The sequence below is a fragment of the Colobus angolensis genome, unplaced genomic scaffold (assembly GCF_000951035.1).
Source record: "Colobus angolensis palliatus isolate OR3802 unplaced genomic scaffold, Cang.pa_1.0 Scaffold70, whole genome shotgun sequence".
In the NCBI taxonomy this organism is placed as follows: Eukaryota; Metazoa; Chordata; class Mammalia; order Primates; family Cercopithecidae; genus Colobus; species Colobus angolensis.
Window position 1 is genome coordinate 7721573 of NW_012120710.1, and position 22376 is coordinate 7743948.

Below are 22376 nucleotides of genomic sequence, written 5' to 3' on the forward strand. Positions count from 1 at the left end.
CTGCTTTTTCCCCATCTTTGTGGTTTTATCTGCCTTTGGTCTTTGATGATGCTGACGTACTGATGGGGTTTTGGTGTGTTTGTCCTTTCTGTTTGTTAGTTTTCCTTCTAACAGTCAGGACCCTCAGCTGCAGGTCTGCTGGAGTTCGCTTGAGGTTTACTCCAGACCCTGTTTGCCTGGGTATCAGCAGCGGAGGCTGCAGAAGATAGAATATTGCTGAACAGGAAGTGTTGCTGTCTGATTCTTGCTCTGGAAGCTTCGTCTCAGGGATGTACCAAGCCATGTGAGGTGTGAGGTGTCCGTCTGCACCTAGTGGGGGATGTCTCCCAGATAGGCTACTCAGGGGTCAGGGACCCACTTGAGCAGGCAGTCTGTCCATTCTCATATCTCAACCTCTGTGCTGGGAGATCCACTGCTCTCTTCAAAGCTGTCAGACAGGGACGTTTACCTCTGCTGAGCTTTCTGCTACTTTTTGTTTAGCTATGCTCTGTCCCCAGAGGTGGAGTCTACAGAGGCAGGCAGGCCTCCTTGAGCTGTGGTGGGCTCCACCCAATTCGAGCTTCCCAGCAGCTTTGTTTACCTACTTAAGCCTCAGCAATGGTGGGCACCCCTCCCCCAGCCTTGCTGCTGCCTTGCAGTTAGATTTCAGACTGCTGTGCTAGCAATGAGGGAGGCTCCGTGGGCGTGGGACCCTCCGGGCCAGATGTGGGATATAATCTCCTGGTGTGCCATTTGCTAAGACCCTTGGTAAAGCGCAGCATTAGGGTGGGAGTTACCCGATTTTCCAGGTGTTGTGTGTCTCACTTTCCTTTTGCTAGGAAAAGGAATTCCTTTCCCCCTTGCACTTCCCAGATGAGGTGATGCCTCGCCCTGCTTCAGCTCTCGCTGGTCAGGCTGCACCCGCAGACCAGCACCAACTGTCCAACACACCCCAGTGAGATGAACCCGGTACCTCAGTTGAAAATGCAGAAATCACCCGTCTTCTGTGTCGCTCACGCTGGGAGCTGGAGGCTGGAGCTGTTCCTATTTGGGCATCTTGGGCACGACACCCCCCAACCGCCACGTTTAAAATAGTAGCTGTCTTTCAACATTCTGCTCAAATGCTTTTCTAGGAACTTTTCCCTTGTTCTCTCACCTAGAAATAAGCTTTCCTTTTCCCCTTGCACTTTGCATCTCTGCTTCATCTTATTCTGCCTTGTGGTCTGTCCGTGAGTGAACATGTTGGTTTCCCCATTCTGAGGACAGTGACCCACCTTATTTGCATTTGTCATTGCCTCTTCCAAAAACTGTATCTTGCTCTGAAGGGCATCTATCTGACCTCTTTTGGCTGTGATTTGCTTTTGCATCCCCATTGCCACTTTCATAGCTGGAAAAAAAAAGAGGCAAACTATGCCTTAGGTTCTTAAGTTTGAGAGACTATGCTAATTTGATGGTTAAACTTTATGAGAAGGTAACAAGTAAGATCCTCCAGGGTATCTGGGCAGTTTCAAGGAAACGATCATGGACAAATGTCTTCGGTTTTCATAATATTGGAATATAATAACTTTTAACTACTACTAGAGATTTTTAGCTGGGAAACATACATATAATCATGTTTTACAGGGTTTTTGCCACTGGGATTAATTTCATTGACGATGATACGTTGCCACCTTTCCAGTAATAACAATAACATTGACTAAACTCATACTTACACATGTAGGGAAATATATAATATATAATACGTGTGTGTGTGTGTGTACATATGGGGGGTGTCACATAAAGAATAACATATATTGTTTTATTACTAAAATGATTTTTCCAGAAACTCGTACTTAAAATACTGCATGAGACATCTAGTGTATCTTTTTAAAGGGTCCGTGATATCACAAACCCTCCAATTTTTATTCTCATGATTGTTGTCATGTGCTTGGAACTCACTACCCTCTCAGCAACCAAACTGCCAGCATAAGCATATGTGATTTTTTTTTTTTCTTATAGTCAGCTGAGGACAAAGGACTGAAAATGCCACAGCTTAGAGTCCAGTCTGGCTATAACTTAGAGGTTAAAAAGAAAAATGAAAATATACCATTCATTATAAACAAGCCACCAGAATGAAAGGTCTGACTTCTCATTAACAAGATATAGTTCTTCTATCTAAACTGTCAAAACAGGGACTGTATATTGATTTATTAATAGGTTAAAAGTCTGACATCATTTGCTCACCACTTTGAAGAATTACGGGCTGATTAAGTGGATTATGGTTGGCCTTGAAAGGTAATTTTCTCAAACAAATGTTTTTTGTTTTTTTTTTCTTATTAAGAAATGTATTTCTCAATTTATTTATGTTTATGTTTATTATTTATAAAATTTTAAAATACACTTACTTTTTTCTCAATTGTATATTCATTAAAAATTATAATGTAGCGTAATGTTGTTTTTTTTTAATTTAAAGTTGATTTAAAAAATAAAAACAGGAATTTAAATGAGAATACAAGGGTTCTCTAAGTAACTTAATAATTGTAATGTCCCTGGGGTGGTTGTGAAGATGCCCGACAGTGAGACAGGGTTGCTGTCTGGGGAGTAGGGGCAGCAGACCGCAAAAGACCTCTTGGGCGACTTCTCCAAACCCAACGAGTTTATCTGTGTCAACTAGTAAAGGGCCAAACCACACAAAATATGAAACACATCAAGAATTTGTGGTCATCCTTGCACAGAGACTATGGTAATCTTCTTTATATTGTTCTAATTTTAGTATAAGTGCTGCCAAAGCAAGCACAAAAATAAATCTTCTGATATTAAAAATATTGAGAAATGGAAAAATGTACACTTTAATTAGATAAATATTAATTCCTATGGTCAGCTAATATGGTCATGTCAACAATTATATGAATAACATGAACTGGAAGATAACCTTTTTATCTCTCTGCATTAGTATGGGCAGCAAGGTAAAAGGGGAATAAGTATAGGTGGTGAGAAGAGTCCCCTCACCTACCAATTCAATTTCCAGGATTCCTTCTCATTTTTATCACAGTGAAGGAATCAAGAACTGCCAACTAGCCACAGACCTACAGTTTATATAATGTACATGTTGAAAAATAAAGGGTTGAATGGAAATTACTGGTAACTTGTATTTATATCCTTAAAAATAATTACTTGACATTAATAGATACTGAGATCTGTTAGAAATTACTCAAATAGCCACAGGAAAGGAAAGATTCAGATAGTTTAGGGATTAAATTAACTCCATGGCAATTTCCCTAAAAACAATTAACTACTGCTACATAACATCTATCATCAATACCTACTATTGTATATTTCTCATATCATTTAGCACTGTGAAGAGGTGGTAGGTAATGTATTTGGGTTTGTGTTTTAATGAATTTAGATCATTAAATTAAAAACAGAAGAAAAAATTTTACATCTAACAGAGCATACCATGACCATCAGATCCTTCCATTGACTTTAATGTATTTCTTGTCTGCTCTAGTTCAGACTGTGCAGATTTTAACTGCATTTTCAGCTTATTTGTAGTCATTTCCATTTCTTCACTTTTGTTTCGGAAATTCCTTTTTAAGACTTCATACTCCTCTATACAATGTGATAATCAATAACAGATGGTTACTTTTTTCTATCCCATTGTTAATTAAGTACATTTTATCTGTAATTAATGATCACAGATTTTAGAACTGGAAGAGAACTCATTTAATTACATCTTCCTTTGTTACAGAAATGAAATGTACATACACAATTCCGGGGATATGACTCCTTCTTTTTAACCTGCTTGGGTGGATCCTATTCCTCCTTTACCCACTTACTACTTATTGTTTTTTCCCAAACATTATAATTAGTTTGCAGTTATTTCATCTTAAACCTTCTTCTTGGATGACCATGTCCACTAGAGTAGATTTAACCACCATCTGCTGGTAGATGAATCTCCATAACACTATAAGTAACCTGAGGCTGCCATCTGTTTTATCTGACTTATCTCTAGTATCTATGAAAATACCTGGCACAAGCTCATCATTTGCTATACTAGAATACACACACACACACATTTATTTATATGTATCTACTTATATGATCAGATTTATATGTAAAAGGATCAAAGCTCCAGCTCCCTTTGTCCAGACATCTCCATGTAGATGTCCTCGTGCCACCTGAAACCAACTGCCTCACAGTGACTACATCTCATCCTCCAGCCCTCAAGCCTGCCTTTCCTTCTGGTTCCCTCTCCCAGTTGCTGACGTTGATTTTCCAATACCACAAACTAAAATCCTGAAACCTACACTTAATCCCTGCAACAACTAAGTCCTGTTGATTTAACCTCCAAAAATATTCTTAATTCTTTCCTTCCATTCTCACTGCCACTGCCTTAGTTCAAGTCCTCATTCTATTTATCTGGGACTACTGCAAAAATCCTCCTTAACTGCTTGGTCTGCTTTTCTTTTCTCTAATTTGCTTACTAACACAGTCCATCTAAAATCTGACAAAAAATCTGCTACTTAATATCCTTTGTGGGCTCCACATTACCCAGCTCTACCTATCTATTCTGCCTTATTTCTTAGCCCTCATTCGTTTGTACTTTTGCTCCAGCTAGTACTTCTCAGGTCACATTTTGATATTTCATGGCTTCATGCATTTGCCCATAATGTTCTCTCTGCCTGGAATGTCCCTTGCACTTCTTTTTCACCTGCTGAATTCCTTTTCCTCTTTCAAGCCCAGTACAGACGTCACTTCCTACAGGAGGTAAATTCTGTATCCTCTGTGCTATCTTTGTACTCAATACACTTTCATTGTGCCTCACACACTGATTATTCACCCATTTCTATCTAGGTTTATCTCCCCACTAGACTGTGAGCTTCATTGTGGGGTTTCCAGGTTCTATCACAGTGTCTTGCACATAGTAAATGCTCAGTAACTTCTGACTTTATGAAGTACATGATACTTCATACCATACTAATATGGTTTGGCTCTGTGTTCTGACCCAAATCTCATGTCCTGTTGTAATTCTCAGTGTTGGAGGAGGGGCCTTGTAGGAGGTGATTGGATCATGGGGAAGGATTTCCCCCTTGCTGTTCTTGTGATAGTGTGTGAGTTCTCACGAGATCTGGTTGTTTGAAAGTGTGTAGCACCTCCCTCTTTGCTCTCTCTCTCTTTCTATTGCTACCATGTGAACATGTGCTTGCTTCCCCTTCACCTTCTACCATGATTATGTTTTCTGAGACCTCCCAGCCATGCTTCCTGTGCAGCCTGCAGAACTGTGAGTCAATTAAACCTCTTTTCTTCACAAATTACTCATTCTCAGGTAGTTCTTTATAGCAATGCAAAAATGAACTAATACAGAAAATTGGTACCAGAGAAGTAGGATACTGCTCTACAGATACCTGAAAATGTGAAAGTAGCTTTGGAACTGGGTAACAGATACAGGTTGTAACAGATTGGAGAGATCAGAAGAAGACAGGAAGATGTGGGAAAGTTTAGAACTTCCTAGAAACTTGTTAAATTGTTGTGACCAAAATGCTGACAGTGATATGAACAATGAAGTCCAGGCTGAAGAAGTCTCAGATGGAGATGAGGAACTTATTGGGAACTGAAGTAAAGATCATTCGTGCTATGCTTTAGCAAAGAGATTGGCAGCATTGTGCGCCTGCTCTAGGAATCTATGGAACTTCGAACTTGAGAGAGATGATTTAGGGCATCTAGCAGAAGAAATTTCTAAGCAGCAAAGTGTTCAAGATGTGACCTGGCTGCTCCTAAAAGCCTATGCTCATTTGCATTAAAAAAGAAATAACCTGAAGCTAGAACTTATATTTAAAAGGGAAGTAGAGCATAAAAGTTCGGAAAATTTGCAGCCCAACCATGCAGTTGAAAAGAAAAATCCATTTTCTGGGGAGAAATTCAAGGCTGCAGAAATTTGCATAAGAGGAGCCAAATGTTCATAGCCAAGACAATGGGGAAAATGTCTCCAGGTCATTTCAGAGACCTTCTCAGAAGCCACTCCCATCACTTGCCTGGAGGCCTAGAAGGGAAAAATCATTTCGTGGGCCGGATCCAGGGCCCTGCTGCTCTGTGCAGCCTTGGGACATGGTGCCCGGCATTTCAGCTGCTCCAATTCCAACTGTGGTTAACAGTGGCCAAGGTCCAGCTCGGGCTGTTGCTTCAGAGAGTGCAAGCCCCAAGCCTTGGCAGCTCCCATGTGGTGTTGGGGCTGTGGGTGTACAGAGGGCAAGAGCTGAGGCTTGGGAGCCTCCACCTAGATTTCCGAGGATATATGTAAATGCCTGGATATCCAGGCAGAAGTCTGCTGCAGGAGCAGAGCCCTCATGGAGAACCTCTACTAGGGAAGTGCAGAGGGGAAATGTGGGGTTGGGACCCCCACACAGAGCCTGCACTGGAGCACTGCCCAGTGGAGCCATGAGAAGAGAGCCACTGTCCTCCACACCCCAGAATGGTAGATCCGTAGATCCACTGACAGCTTTGCACTGTGTGCCTGGAAAAGTCACAGGCACTCAGTGCTAGCCCATGAAAGCAGCCACGGGGGCTGTACCCTGAAGAGTCACAGAGGCAGAGCTGCCCAAGGCTTTGGAAGCCCACCCCTTACAGCAGCATGCCCTGAATGTGAGACATGGAGTCAAAGGAGATTATTTTAAAGCTTAGAAATTTAATGACTGCCCTGTAGGGTTCTGGACTTGCATGGGCCCTGTAGCCCCTTTGCTTTGGCCAATTTATCTCTTTTGGAACAGGAACATCTACCCAATGCCTGTACCCTCAATATATCTTGGAAGTAACTAACTTGTTTTTTATTTTACAGGCTCATAGGTAAAAGGGATTTGCCTTGTCTCAGATGAGACTTTGGACTTGGACTTTTGAGTTAATGCTGGAATGAGTGAAGACTTTGGGGGACTATTGGGAAGGCATGATTGTGTTTTGAAATGTAAGAAGGACATGAGATTTGGGAGGGCCCAGGGGCAGAATGATATGGTTTGGCTCGGTGTCCCGACTCAAATCTCATGTCCTGCTGTAATTCCCAGTGTTGGAGGAGGGGCCTTGTGGAAGGTGACTGGCTCAAGGGGGCGGATTTCCCCCTTGCTGTTCTCGTGACAGTGAGTGAGTTCTCATGTGATCTGGTTGTTTCAAAGTGTGTAGCACCTCCCCCTTTGTGTGCTCTCTCTCTCTCTCTCTCTCTCTCCTGCTGCCATGTGAATATGTGCTTGCTTCTCCATCATCTTCCATGATTTCAAGTTTCCTGAGGCCTCCAAGCCATGCTTCCTGCACAGCCTGCAGAACCGTGAGTCAATTAAACCTTGTTTCTTTATAAATTACCCAGTCTGGGCTGGGTGCGGTGGCTCATGCCTGTAGTCCCAGCACTTTGGGAGGCTGAGGCAGGTGGATCACGAGGTCAGGAAATGGAGACCATCCTGGTTAACATAATGAAACCCCATCTCTACTAAAAATACAAAAAATTAGCCAGGGGTGGTGGTGGGCACCTGTTGTCCCAGTTACTCAGGAGGCTGAGGCAGGAGAATGGCATGAACCTGGGAGGCGGACCTTGCAGTGAGCTGAGATCACACCACTGCACTCCAGCCTGGACGACAGAGTGAGACTCTGTCTCAAAAAAAAAAAATGAAATAAATTACCCAGTCTGAGGTAGTTCTTTACAGCAATGCAAGAAGGGACTAATACACATATCAATCACAAACTGGAGTGTTTCACTGTTTAACGTAAGGCCATGGATTTTTCCTTTCAATAAATTCACATGTCTATTTTCACATGTCACTTAGTAAACCTCTAATCAAGCTATTTGACTCAAAGGACTCAAGGTTTCCACTTTCACAAACACAAAACTGTGCAAACAATGTGATTTATGTGAACACCTGTTTTCCTTTTGGAAGCCTGGACTCTGGATACCTTACACTTCTCTTGGAAATTCAGTACAGAATTTCCAGTATACCGAGGGCTGACTAAAGTTAAGGTCAGTAAGTGTAAGATGTGGAAGCTTTTCATGAGAACTATGAGATTTCATGCTATGAACAACTCCATGGGGGCAACATAACAATTTATGTTTGTCATGTGAGTGAGACACCCTTCTTTTGAGATTGTGCTAGGGTCTACATTGGCTTCACTGATAAGACTTTTATTTTTTAGTAGGATTTGCACTGAAGCAACATACCTGAAAGACTGTTTAATTCATTCCTACTTGTTTTCACCTCATTTAATAATTGATCTCTCTCTTGTTTGATGTCTTTCACTGCACGGAGTCGCTCAGAGCCTGCATTCACCAGCTTCACCTTTTCCAGCTCCAAGTCACTCACTCTGGCCTCAAGCTCCCGGATCTTTGCATCTTTTTTATCTTTTAAAATCTAAATATATGGATAAATACAAAAGATAGATATAGAAGTAAAAAATATGTACATGTATAGTTATAATTGATATCTGCTAACACAGTCCTAAAATCTGACAACAGTCTCCTACTTAATATCCTTTTCTGCCCTCTACCTGTATTCCATCTATATTTATTATCTTTTCATTACTTCTCAGGACACTAAATTTGTATTTTATTATAAAGCATCAATAGAAAGTGGGAAAAATATTTCACTTTCTTTTAGCCTTAGATGTCAATTCCTAGCATTGCTTGAAACAACCCTTCATTATTCCTATTCTATCTCCATTCATTCAAAAAATACATATTAAGAACCTTCTTTGTGGCAGGAACTATTTTACATGCAAGGGATACAGAAGCAGGGCTATGACCAGGGTAATGCAAGTGAGGCAGCCAGGTGAGGGCCTCCAACCTGGGCATCTGACTTACCTTACCCTAGTCCTGGCCCTGGATAGCAATAAACAAAACAATGTCTTTGTCTTCATGGCCTCCTCTAGTAAGAAGAGAAGAAAAACAAATATTTAATATGTCAGGTAAGAGGAGTGGCAAGAATAATAATAAAAGTTGGTGAGGGGTACAGAATGAATGCAAGGGAGGGGTTGCTACTCGAGGTAAGCTGGTGTGCAGAAAGAGTTCACACAGCAAGTTTGGGGGATCTCCTTAGAAAGGCCAGCTTACAAGGTTGGCCCTTGACTGTCATCTGGGAACTTGGATTTTGGGAGGGTTCCCACCACCCTAATAAGAGTGGCTCAGTGTGCCTAAACTGTGCAAACAATGTGGTTTATGCTGAATCCCTGTTTTCCTTCTGGGAGCCTGGAATCTGGATACCTGCCAGGTAGAGGGGCCTATGGGACCAATCTCCAATATAAAAACCCGGGCACTGAGGCTTTAATGAGCTTCTCTGGTTAGCAACACTTGACAGGTGTTGTCACAGTGTCTTGCTGGGGTAGGGAGTGGAGTAGGAAGTAAGCATGTCCTGCATAACTCTACTAGGAGAGAGCTCTTGGAAGCTCAGCCTGGCCTTATCTGGATTTTGCCCCATGTGCCTTTTCCTTTTGCTGATTTTGCTTTGTATCCTTTCACTGTAATAAATCCTAGCCTTGTGTATGATTATATGCTGAGTCTGGCGTGTCCTCCTAGGGAATCATCAAATCTGGGGTCAGTCTCGGGGATCCTGCCACAGTTGGCAAGGAAAGGCCTCTCTGATGACATAACATCTAAGCAGATGCTCAAGGAGCGTAAGGACAAGCCACATGGACAGTCTGGGAAGAGCTCTGGGTACAGGTAATGTGTCTGGGGAACAGCAGGGACATCAGTAAGACTGGAGTGAAGTGAGTTTGGGGTAAGTAGGAGATGAAGTCAGAGAGGGACCAAGGGAAAGATCAGGTTGCTTAGAGGCAATGTAAGAACTTGAGCATTCATTGTGAGTCAAGAAGTCATTGGACAGTTTTGAGTATGAGAGTGATGTAGTGTAATGATTTAAAAATACAACTCTGGCTCTAGTATGAAGGAAAACAGTGGTTGGTGTGGGGGTTGGGGGAGAAGCATGCAGACCAGTGAGAAGGCAACTGGAAGACCAAACTGGAGAGGTGGGAGCTTAGACTGGGGTGGTTTGTGGTGGTGAAAGTATCTGGTCCTTTGAATAGAGTAGGGAATGTGAATATGACAACTCTAATTCGGCATTTCCAACTGTCAGAAACCCCCAGCATGGCATGCTTCTGCAGACGCTGACCCAAACATTCCTATTCCTTCTTCAGAGGGCTTTGCCCTACAGTCCTTTCTGACTCTTCTCTGTTAGAGGCACTACCATGTTGCCAGTCTAAGTTTGAACTCACAAAGTCGCCATGTCTTTCCCTGTCCCTCACCCCTCATACCCAGCTGTTGACCAAATCCTGCCCAACCTCCAGGTCTGGATTGCCATCACTTTGCATATGGACTGCCACAGTGCCTCCTAACTTTCACATTTCTTTTATGTGTCTACCAGAAAACTTAAAATCATACATGTCACTTACACTGTATTTCTGGTGGACAGAACTGACCTAGATCCTTCCAAATAAGTGACATGTGAAAAAAAAAATTGACTTTCTTTGGTCATCAGATTGTTTCCCCAGATTATCCCCCTACTGGCCTTAGTATCCTGACAGATGTGATTTGACTGCTATAGCAGCAGTTTAACTGCGGAGACCAGTGATACATCTGAAATATAGCCACATGACAAGCTTTTTGCTGTTCAAAAAGGATTGGCGGGGAGCTCCAGGCTTGTCTCACTACCCACCTGTGATGGGTTTGGGAAGTAAGGGCCCTAATCTGGGCTATCTGATCTCTGCCTAGCTACTCCTGGCAACTGTCACACTAAATCCAGCTGGCCTCATGCAGTAAGGGAGGGAAGGGATTTCCCTGGGACAACCTAAGGCATCACAACACACATAGGATGAGTGCTGCTCCTGTTCCACCTCTTGAGGCTGATAGAATTCATCCTTTCTTAGTCTTATTATTTATTTGTTTTTAAGAAAGGTCTAGCCGGGCACGGTGGCTCAAGCCTGTAATCCCAGCACTTTGGGAGGCTGAGACGGGCGGATCACAAGGTCAGGAGATCGAGACCATCCTGGCTAACACGGTGAAACCCCATCTCTACTAAAAATACAAAAAACTAGCCGGGCGGGCGAGGTGGTGGGCGTCTGTAGTCCCAGATACTCGGGAGGCTGAGGCAGGAGAATGGCGTAAACCCGGGAGGCGGAGCTTGCAGTGAGCTGAGATCCAGCCACTGCACTCCAGTCCGGGCGACAGAGCAAGACTCCGTCTCAAAAAAAAAAAAAAAAAAAAAAAAAAAAAAAAAAAGAAAGGTCTAGCTCTGGGGCCCACAATTATTGAAATAAAAGTCACTCTGCTCACTCTGCTTCTCTGCTGTCAGTGTGTGCAGTACCCACTCTGAAGAGGTGACAGAAACCAGGAGAGAAACCATACCTTCTAGGGCTACAATTCCCCCACCTTTTTTTCTTACCAGATCACAGAAGGAAGTGGATGTGGCTTGAGGACTTGAGTTTTAAACTTATGTTCTCTGTGTCCATGTGAAACTCTACTTACCTAGGAAATTATTCCCTGAAGCTGCTCCAGCTCCATATTTAGGAACTGAAAATTAGTTTTACTCTCTCCAAGCCACTTCTGCATACTGATGCCAGATTAATCTGCTTCCAACACTGCCTTCTTCATGTTACCCCCTCCTTCCTACCCCTAAACCTTTAATGTCTCCCACACCATCTCTAGGCTAAATTACAGACTAGGCTTCTCCCTTGGCTTGGAACGCCGTCCTTCCTTCTCTTTGCCTAGTTTTTGCCCAGTTTTTGCCCATTTCAGGTTCCCAGCTCTCTCTGAAGCTTTCACTGACCCTTGAGTCATGAGCTCCACATTCCTTTGAGGCACTAACACAGATCCTGATGGATGCTCTCAGGACCAGCAGTATCCACATCATCTGGAAACTTGTTCGGAAACACCAAATCTCAAACCCCATCCTAGTCCTGCTGAATCAGAAACTCTGGGAGCAGGCCAGCAGTCTGTGCTTTAAAAAGTCTTCCAGGTGATTCCGGTTCTCACTGAGAAGCACTGCACACAGTAACATCTACTTAGGCTGCTTAGGTTCAAACCACAAGGTAGTGCTGCTCTCCAGCAAGTTAAACTCTCTGTGTCTCAGTTTCCTTAGCTGTAAAATGGGATAATAATAGTGCCTCCCTCATAAAGTTTTGTGAGGATTAAATTGATTTAAATTTTAGAGTATAAGAGTGGGATTCTCCTGTTTAGAACCTTAACACACTAGCAATCCACTAGCGATCTTCCTAAGCAAGGTAGAACCATCCTTTCTCCTCTGATATGCTCTGCCCTGCATCACACCTATTCTAAGGGTTTCACTGTAGGACTGGCCATTGAGAATCCTTTCTATGTCCCTTTTCATGGTGAGTTTGGCCATTTAAAAATGTATATAATTGCCGGGCACGGTGGCTCACACCTGTAATCCCAGCACTTTGGGAGGCCGAGGCAGGTGGATCACAAGGTCAGGAGATCGAGACCATCCTGGCTAACATGGTGAAACCCCGTCTCTACTAAAAATACAAAAAAAAAAAAAATTAGCCGGATGTGGTGGCACATGTTTGTAGTCCCAGCTACTCGGGAGGCTGAGGCAGGAGGAATGGCGCGAACCCTGGAGGCGGAGCTTGCAGTGAGCCGAGATCACGCCACTGTGCTCCAGCCTGGGCGACAGAGCGAGACTCCATCTCAAAACAAACAAACAAAAAAAATGTATATAATCAAGGAAAAACTTAAGCAATTGAAAATTTTATTTTTTTAATGCAATGAACTTGTGTATTTCCATAAGATGGATAATTATCTATTGCTGGCCCTATTTTTAGAAGCAGGAAGTTGAGGCATCTACAGTATATGTGATTTGTCTCCTACTACTTACCAAGTCAGACATAAAGGTGACATAAATCCTATGAAATCAATTTAAAAAAACATAAAATCGTGTTAAATTTTGATAAATATTTATCGAGCACCTTCTGAGTGCAAGGCACAAAAATATGGGGCAGGAGGTACAAAGACTAATAAGATGTGTACCCTGGTTGAAGAAGCCTACAATCTTGTAGGGAAAAGGAGACACTGCTACGTAAAGACACTCATACAGACACAGACACACACACACACACAGATACTGCAATATAGAATGTGAACCAGTTTACCAGGTACAAATAAAGTATGAGAAAGTTCAGAAGGAGACCAAAACAGGGGAAAGAAACTAATATTTATTAAATTTTAAATTATTAAGTTATTTAAATTTTAAATTATTAAATAGCCAGAAACTATTAATAGGCTCATTCCTTGATATATATTTTCTGATTTAAGCCTCACAGTAACCCAACAGGTTGTTGAGGGTTTTTTGTTTTGTTTACTTTTTGGTTTGGTTTTGTTTATCAGATATAGAAGCCAAGATTCAGCGCACAGTCCAGTGTTTCACCGTAACTAATCAGTGAGAGACAGGGTTCAAATTTAGGTCTATCTGAAGAGGGAGAAAATACTTCAAACTGTGGTATCAGGAAAGACTTCATAGATTTTCTGATCTTTTTTCTCTCGTACCCATGATTTTGAGCCGTTTTCGAGTCATCCACTCCTTCTGTAATCTGATAAAATTATCCTTTCTCACAAAAACACACATATGCACATAGAAACAAACACCTTCCAACAGTTTCAGGGTGTCCACAGATACCAAGAACCACTTTCCAGTACAGGTCATACCTGGTCATAAGAGAAATGATATTTCAGAAGTTAAACCACAAAAAAACTCTACAGACCTTAAGTTCCTTCAGTTCCATCCGCCTATCATTAATTTCTTTCTCCAGTTGTGCTTTTTCTACTTGCATAGCTCCAGCAGTTCGTCCATGCTGGCCCACCAGCTGCGTCATGTTCTCAATCTGCTGTCGCAGAATCTCGATCACCTTGTCCTTCTCTGTCATCTGCAGTTTGAGGGCCTCGCATTCTGTTTGCACATTTCTGAGGTGATCCCCTTCATTTTTCAAGTGTTGCAGCTCCTGCAATTTCAAGTCCACCCGGGAGCGGAGCTTTGTGATCTCTGCATTGGTAGCCTCGATGGCTCTCTCTTTTTCCTGGAGAGAAGTGGTCAGGTCTGATATTGTCCTTTCTGAGCTCTCCAGAGTCATCTTCTTGGCTGTCAACTCTTCTACTACTTTGCGCAGCATCTCTTTGGTGGATTCAAGCTGAGCAGTCAAGGAAGATACTTTTTCTAGACTTTCATTCTTTCCTTGAATTGCCGCCATCTGATTGTTAAAGAAAAGAGAATTTCATAGATTTGGGAGGATAGGTATAGGCAACCTCGAGAGATACAAGTTAACTTAAAAGCATGAAATCATGAATTAGGCAATGTTTAGTAAGATCTTTTTTTTTTTTTTTTAAGAGATGGGGGTCTCACTATGTTCCCCAGGTTGGTCTTCTCAAATTCCCAGCCTCAAGTGATCTCCTGCTTCGGCCTCCCAAAGTGCTGGGATTTCAGGCATGAGCCACTGTACCCAACCATGTCTAGTTAAATTAACTCAATCATTTTGCTGTCAGAACTCTAGCTCTTATAACATATGTAAGACTGACATATGCTAATTAGACCAAGGTGGAGATGGCTTAATTAAATAATAATGCTCCTCCACAATGGTGTTCTAGAGTGCGGTCTTGGGAAGTTTCCTCTGTGGATGTTTTCTGTACTGATTTAGATTAACATAACCCTGGCAATGGGGGGAAAGGTGGTGGAATTTACAATAACTACCCCTTTACTGTTAATTTCCCTCCAACTTTACCTCTAATTCTACCTCTGAGGAAAAAAAATGAATAATGGCTTTTATCCACACACACATTCATATTCTCTGATCCTTGTTTGGAAAAGCTGAAAATTCTGACTTCTAGTTGGTCCTTTCATCTTTCTTCTTGCCCAGGTTAAGCCAGAGAGTAGGTTAATGGCTTTGCCTGGTCTGGTCCCAGGACCAGACTGGTCCCTTGGTTTGCTTTCACATTCTGAGAAGCTTACACTTTTGTGGGATGCTTTTTATGTCCCTGTGGCAGTAACTAGCATTAGAACTATGTATTCCTAGCACAGAAAGTACACTGCTATTAAGAAGGCATTTCCACGTTTTGCTATTGGTGGGTGCACCGGAATGGAATGCACTCATCAGTCTCAATCAGTGCTGGGTCTCGGGGGAAGAGAGGAAAGTCTCTTTTGGAAGAAAAATAAAGCAAAAAAATCTGTTAGAAACCTTCAACCCTGTTGCTCCTCAGGCTGCCCAATAATTTGATGCTTCTATGCAGCAGAAATAAGCAATTATTAGGTTACCAATTTTTAGGTAAAAGTGAAAAGACAATTGGATAGGAGTTTAGTTTTTCAACAATGTACAAGTGAGATAAAGCTTGCCACATTTAGTTTAATTAGTGGAGATATATTTATATATATATATATATAAAACCCAGCACGGTGGCTCATGCCTGTAATCCCAGCCCTTCGGGAGGCCGAGGCAGGTGTATCACCTGAGGTCAGAAGTTCACGACCAGCCTGGCCAACATGGTGAAACCTCATCTCTATTAAAAATACAAAAATTAGCTGGGCGTGGTGGTGCATGCCTGTAATCCCAGCTACTTGGGAGGCTGAGGCAGGAGAATTGCTTGAACCCAGGAGGCAGAGGTTGCAGTGAGCTGAGATTGTGCCACTGCACTCCACCCTGGGCAATAAAGTGAGACTGTGTCTCAAAAACAAATATGTATATACACACACACACGCGCGTATGTAGGCCGGGCGCAGTGGCTCATGCCTGTAACCCCAGCACCTTGGGAGGCTGAGGTGGGCAGATCATGAGGTCAGGAGATCAAGACCATCCTGGCTAACATGGTGAAACCCCATCTCTACTAAAAATTCAAAAAATCAGCTGGGTGTGGTGGCACGTGCCTGTAATCCCAGCTACTTGGGAGGCTAAGGTAGGAGAATCGCTTGAACCCTGGAGGCGGAGGTTGCAGTGAGCTGAGATCGTGCCACTGCACTCCAGCCTGGGTGACAGAGGGAGGTGCGATCTAAAAATAAATAAATAAATAAACAAAAAATAAAATAAAATAAAAAATAAGTGTCAGGTTTTCATAAATTGCTCACAGAATCCATAGCTTTATTTTAGGAGCCATTTTAGGTCCATATATGTTAAAAATAAAAAGCTCTATTTAGACATAAAATATATTTTTCCCCCAGAGGAGATTGTTTGGCGATGGCACAGCCTGTGCAGGTGCTGACCTGCCGCTCCATCTGGCCCTGACACTCGCTCTTCAAGGCCTTGAGCAGGGCTTCCAGGCGCTGCACCTCCATGTTCCGGTCGTCCAGTTCCCGCCGTAGATGGTCAATGGTGATGCTGTTGCCTGTGTCTCGGTCCCATAGACGCTTATTCTGCTCCTTCTCCAGACTCAGCTCCTTCTCCCTTTTGTGTAGATCAGCCTAAAAAAAAAGAGGAATGCTTTTTTTCCTCCCTGCTATTAAATAATTAAGATAAAACATATTGTATTTATATCATATTTGGAGTTTTTATGTGTTTTCAGACACCTTTGATTTTGGAATCTGATTCCTTTTTAATGGTTTAAGAGCAATTATTTCCAAGAAAAATAAGTTAACATTTTGCTTAAAATTTCTAGCATTACAAGTCTATCTCGAGAGACTAGACTTCAAATAATATACAACGAAAAGGAAAATACAGTAGATTTTAAAAGTGTCCTGTTTTTAAGTCTTGCATTTTCTAAGAAAGACATTATACCTCACATCAAGTATGCTCCTATAATAAAGAAATGCTCAAAAGCATAAAGGAAAAATGATAAGTAATGGAGAAACGGCAGAATAGTGGCTGGTACTGGAATTGGAGTAGCATCTGGGCTGTGAATAGAATTACCTCCCTTTTCAGTCGCTTAAAAAATACAGTGTTGAATAGCAGCAAAAACTCTACAGTCAGACTAGTAAAAGCAAAGATCTATCTACACTCAAATGACTTATGATCCAAGAGAAAGTTAAGACATAGACATAAGTAACTGGAAGTGGTTTTTCATTAAAAGGACAAAGATAGGGAATAACAGACAGAATCTCACTAAAGGGATCAAAATGCTTCAGGATAGTATTTGAGTTAGACCTGAAGATGCAGAGATTAGGAAGAAGGGACAGAAAAGGGGCCTGTGTGTTTGCATGGTGCACTGGGTCCAGGTAGAGAGAAAGGATTGGAAAGGTTAGCCGGGTTCATAAGGATCATGAACAGTACTGAAAGGGAGAGTGTCTGATTTTACGGAGAAAGTAATTTTGAGTTAAAGAGTGACATCACTGGAGCTATATTTTAGAGAGATGTATGTGGCAGCCCTTTACAGGAAGGAGTGAAGAGGAGAAAAACTGGAGTTGGGAACGTCAGTAAGGAGACTGCCGTGCTCCAGGCGATGAGTAATGAAGGGGTGAAAGAGGGGTGGTGACGGTAAGAATGAAAAGGGAGGCAAGGTTTGAGGATCTTTCAGACATTCAGTCTCCAAAATTTTCAAATTAGATAGGAGAACACTGAGAAACATGCAAATGTTAGATAAAGAACTGAAGAATTACGCCAAGGTTAAGAGCTTCTCTACACAGCTCTCAGTTCTATCCTTACCTCAGCTCATCAAACCCTTGTCAGCCTGCGAAGGTTGGCTTTAACAGCAAAGAGCACAATTCCCTGGAATGGGGTTTGGTAAGCTGAGAAATTTATTCTGTTATACCACTAATACCACAAAAGGGGGTTCCAAACATTTCCTTTCCTAAAATCTCATCCTATAGTTCCTCCAACAGAGGACAGAGTTGCTTCATTATGAGCACCATCATACTGTCCTTTTCTTTTAAAACAACTTCACCTAACCATCCATTCCAAATTTCTATATACACAATTTGTATGTGTTTTGAATGTTATTTGGCCTTAAAATGAACATATGACACGACTTCAATTTAATGGAATATGGTATCTACTTGAAAGACTATGACTATGTCAAGATCTCCTTCACCTAATACTGTAATAGCTCTGCTTAAGAAAAAAATTAAGTATACAGAATATATTTTATATGCAAAACTTGAATTGTGTCTAAAATAATCTGTTGCATGTATGCACAAATATTTTATAAATTGGTAATTTTATAAAGGAAACAAGTTTTGTGATATATTTTGGTAAAAAACTTGCCAGAATTAACCTTATTCATATTTTAAAGCATAATCTTACCAACAGCTTTTGAAGTTGATCATCTAAATTTCCAGATTCCTGACTGAATTGATCACGCTCTGTCCGGGCTTCAGTTAGCTCTGAGTTGGCAAGGACTAACTGCTTTTCCAGCTCTTCTATCTGAAAAGAAAGTACAAATTGAACAGTGCCTGATTATGACAGTGGGTAATATAAAATAAATTATAGACTTTGGAAAACAACAAAAATAAAAGTTTATTGTGAGGCCGGGTGCAATGGCTCACGCCTGTAATCCCAGCACTTTGGGAGGCCGAGGCAGGTGGATCACCTCAGGTCAGGATTTTGAGACCAGCCTGGCCAACACGGCAAAACCCCATCTCTACTAAAAATACAAAAATTGGCCAGGCGTGGTGGCGGGCACCTGTAATCCCAGCTACTTGGGAGGCTGAGACAAGAGAACCGCTTGAATCCGGGAGGCAGAGGTTGCAGTGAGTCAAGATCATGCCATTGCACTTCAGCCTGGGTGAAAAAGTGAAACTACATCTCAAAAAAAAAAAAAAAAGTGTATTGTGATGTGTTTTGTAAAGTTTTTTTTTTTTTTTTAGAAAATTTATGCTGTATTTAGCCAGGGAAATTAGACAAAATGAAATATTTAGTACTGTTGAATTTGGGAACTGCCTGTAATACATCCGTCTCCTGTTTTCATACTATTCAAGATTTATCTTCTGTGAAGACGTGTTCTATAATTTGGTATTTAAGAAAGCTTGAGGGTTGGCCTATGCCTGTAATCCTTTGGGAGGCCAAGACAGGAGGATCCCTCGAGCCCAAGAGTTCAAGACTAACCTAGGCAACAAAGGGAGACCCCATCTCCACAAAAAATATTTTTTTAAAGATTAGCTGGGCATGGTGGTGCACACCTGGGGTCCCAGCTACTTGGGAGGCTAAAGTGGGAGGACTGCTTGATCCTGGGTGGTTAAGGCTGCAGTGAGCCATGATTGCGTCCCTGCACTCCAGCCTGGGTGACAGAGCAAAGCTGTTTCAAAAAAAAAAAGGAAGCTTGATATGGCATAAATAACATGCTGCAGAGCCTACACAAATGAACTGTATTATACTTAGAAGAGCTATTTTGCTTCAGAATATCAAAGTTTCGGTAATAAAAGGCATTGAATATAAAAGAATGAATGGTAACAAGTTATTAGCTATTGTCATTATTTTATATGCACTACTTTTTTAAAGGATGAATATATATATATTTATATTTACAGTCAGACAATTTAACCATTCCAACCCTCATTTTGTTCAACTATTAATGTAAAATGGGAATAAAAGTACCAATTTTAGAGGATGTTGAAGTGCATTTTATTCCAACAAGGCAGCTGTTTGATCTGTTTAAATATGCATACATCACTGTTAATAGCATTTCTATAGCTCTTTTTTTTTTTTTTTTTTTTGAGATGGAGTCTCACCCTGTCACCCAGGCTGGAGTGCAATGGCATGATCTTGGCTCAGTGCAACCTCCACCTCCTGGATTCAAATGATCCTCCTGCCTCAGCCTCCCAAGTAGCTGGGATTACAGGTCCCCACCACCATGTTCAGCTAATTTTTGTATTTTTAGTAGAGATGGGGTTTCGCCATGTTGGCTGGGCTGGTCTCGAACTCCTGAACTCAGATGATCCACCTGCCTCGGCCTCCCAAAGTGCTGGGATTACAGGCGTGAGCCACCGTGCCTGGCCTCTATAGTTCTTAATGTCTAGGTTCAGTGTATGCTAAGAGGCTAGGATCTCAGACTGTGGAGACTAAGGGTTTATATTTTAGCTGAGCCACACAATATCATAACTTAGATAATAAGATATTAAAACAATGAGAACATGTTGATACTTAGTTTTATGGTGATACCTTATCTTTAGGTATCTACCATTACTATTTTATCATCTACTTTCTAGTAACAGGAAATCTTTCACGTCTGCATAAATGCTACATATTCCTTCTTACCTTTAAGGTGTCTATGTAGTAGGTTTCCAATCTACTGTCAATAATAAAACCTGGTTTGGATGATGTACTATGATAAAACTTTCTTAACTAGAGAACATTTGACTAAGACTAACTTTTTCTTGACAACTTTCTAGTTTTACTATTATTTATTTTTAAAGATCTTCACTTATTCAACACATATTGAATTATATTATCTATACATACATATACACGTCTCTTTAATAATAATCAAATAATAGAAGTTATACATATATATCTACATATACATATATGACTAAGAAAGTACTAATACAGCACTATCAGTTTCCCATTTACCTACAGAAATCAGCATATAGACTTTAATATTTATATTGGCTATATTCCTAAACTGACTTTGTATCTGGCTGCATGCTAAGTATAAAAAGTAGTTCACAAGAATTAGGTACACATAAAATATTAGATTACTGTCTAAAATGTATTCCTAGACTCTAATAATCCAATAAAATACTTTCCAGGAGGCTGAGGTGGGAGGATCACTTGAGACCACGAGTTTGAGACCAGCCTGGGTTGCATAGTGAGACCCCATCTCTACAAGAATAAAAATAAAATTAGCGTGGCATGGTGGCACACGCCTGTAGTTTTGGCTAGTCAGGAGGCTGAGGTGAGAGGCTCGCTTGAGCCTGGGAGTTTGAAGCTGTAGTGCATCATGATCGTGCCACTGCACTCCAGCCATGGCAACGGAGTGAGACACTCTTAGAAAAAACAAAAAAGGACTTATTGTGCTCCTTTTGGGGATATATAGGAAAATAAATGAAAAAGCCCCATAAAAATTCAAGCTCTGTAACACAGGTAACTTCCTAAGAAAAATGAAGGAACAATATCAGTTGATAAAATCTCTTCACTTTTATTATTATCAGGAAAGACTAAATCAGCACACACTTAGTAAATACAGTAAGGGGAAGAACCACAAACTTTACTGTTACACAGTTATCATGTTTGCCTGGCAAGGAATGGGTACATGAACACGATCCGACAGGCAACATGATCAGGCGGAGAGCCAAACACCTTAGGTTCTTGTCTAGTTTCTGTTACATAACTTCTCTGTGTTTCCATTTTTTAAATCTATAATTGGAAAGAGTATTCTAGATGATCTCTCATATTCCTTTCAATTCTAATGCTTTTTTTCCACGAGAACAGTATTAATAAAGCTGAAATAATTTATTTTCCACCTGTCTTTTGAGCTATAAATTCAACAAGAACATTTCCAATTTGAATTAATCATATGATTAAAATAAATGTTTTCTACTCCTAGCCTGGCATAAACCATTGCTATCCTTGAGCAAAGAAAATAATTTGGATATATGCTTTAAAAGCTTAAATTAAGATTTTCTCTTTTGTCTGCTTTCACTTAAAAAAAAAACTTCTGGATAATCATTTCATAACATCAAACTTGACATGAGACCAAATTTAAAAAACAAAGAAAAAGAAAAGAGCCAAGTCTTATCTTTCCATCTGTTTATTAAGTATAAGAAGTTCCTCCAGCCCCCTGCAGGAACATTTGTTTTGTGGTTGTCAGTACTGACTCAGCTGCTATAGCTCTGCTTTTACCTTTCACTTTTTAGAGTAAAAACATTTATATTAATCAATTAAAAAGATAAATAGAGAGTGAAAGGGAAAACCATTGAAGTAGCAGCTGAGTTGATATAAACAGCTGTAAAAAACACTATAAAGAAAAGCCTTTTAAAATATCCAGAATAAATACTGACATCTGAGATGTAATAAAGATTTTTTTCTTTTGCTTTTATTTTTACATAGTAGCACTGGTTTTCCCTTTCACCATCTATGAATGCACTTTTTGGTTTGGATCACTGGACAAATGAGTATTGGGATTTCATTCTAATCTCACATTGATTTTAGAGATACTGCCAATCATATCAAATCACACGAGGTTTGGTTTGTCTGTTGGTGGTGGTGTTTTCTGTTTTTCTGTGCTCAAAAAGACACAGCTATGGAGTAATAAGGGATGCTACAGGCCAGCATGGCGGTGCATTGGCAGAACTATGCAGAGGTTTGCACAGAATCTTCCTGCACAGTATATAGCTCCAGCCAGTGCTACTAAATCATCACTTTTTTAATAGAAAATTCAGCCCCAACTGCTTTCAAAGTAGTAAAAATAAACGTTGAATCAAGATCATGAGCGAAAGTCAGTGTCCTGTTTTCCTCTCTTCTAACCTACTGCTCCGAATAGCTAAGGTGTGAGAAACTGACTACAAGTGACAGAACTGTACGTAAATTGTCTC

The 22376-nt window shown here is 41.0% G+C and overlaps 1 protein-coding gene across 2 annotated transcripts in view; it reads right to left on the bottom strand.

The window, feature by feature from the left end:
* CCDC158 (coiled-coil domain containing 158) overlaps nt 1-22376 on the bottom strand; it is a 116708-nt gene that overhangs the window by 48485 nt on the left and 45847 nt on the right. For both annotated transcript variants that reach the window (XM_011927228.1, XM_011927227.1), the window contains 6 exons: nt 18148-18267; nt 16176-16373; nt 13696-14178; nt 8150-8339; nt 3415-3567; nt 1254-1366 (listed from right to left, as the gene is read on the bottom strand). In XM_011927228.1, the coding sequence (XP_011782618.1) occupies nt 1254-1366; nt 3415-3567; nt 8150-8339; nt 13696-14178; nt 16176-16373; nt 18148-18267 (1257 nt within the window). The remainder of the gene's footprint in view (nt 1-1253; nt 1367-3414; nt 3568-8149; nt 8340-13695; nt 14179-16175; nt 16374-18147; nt 18268-22376) is intronic.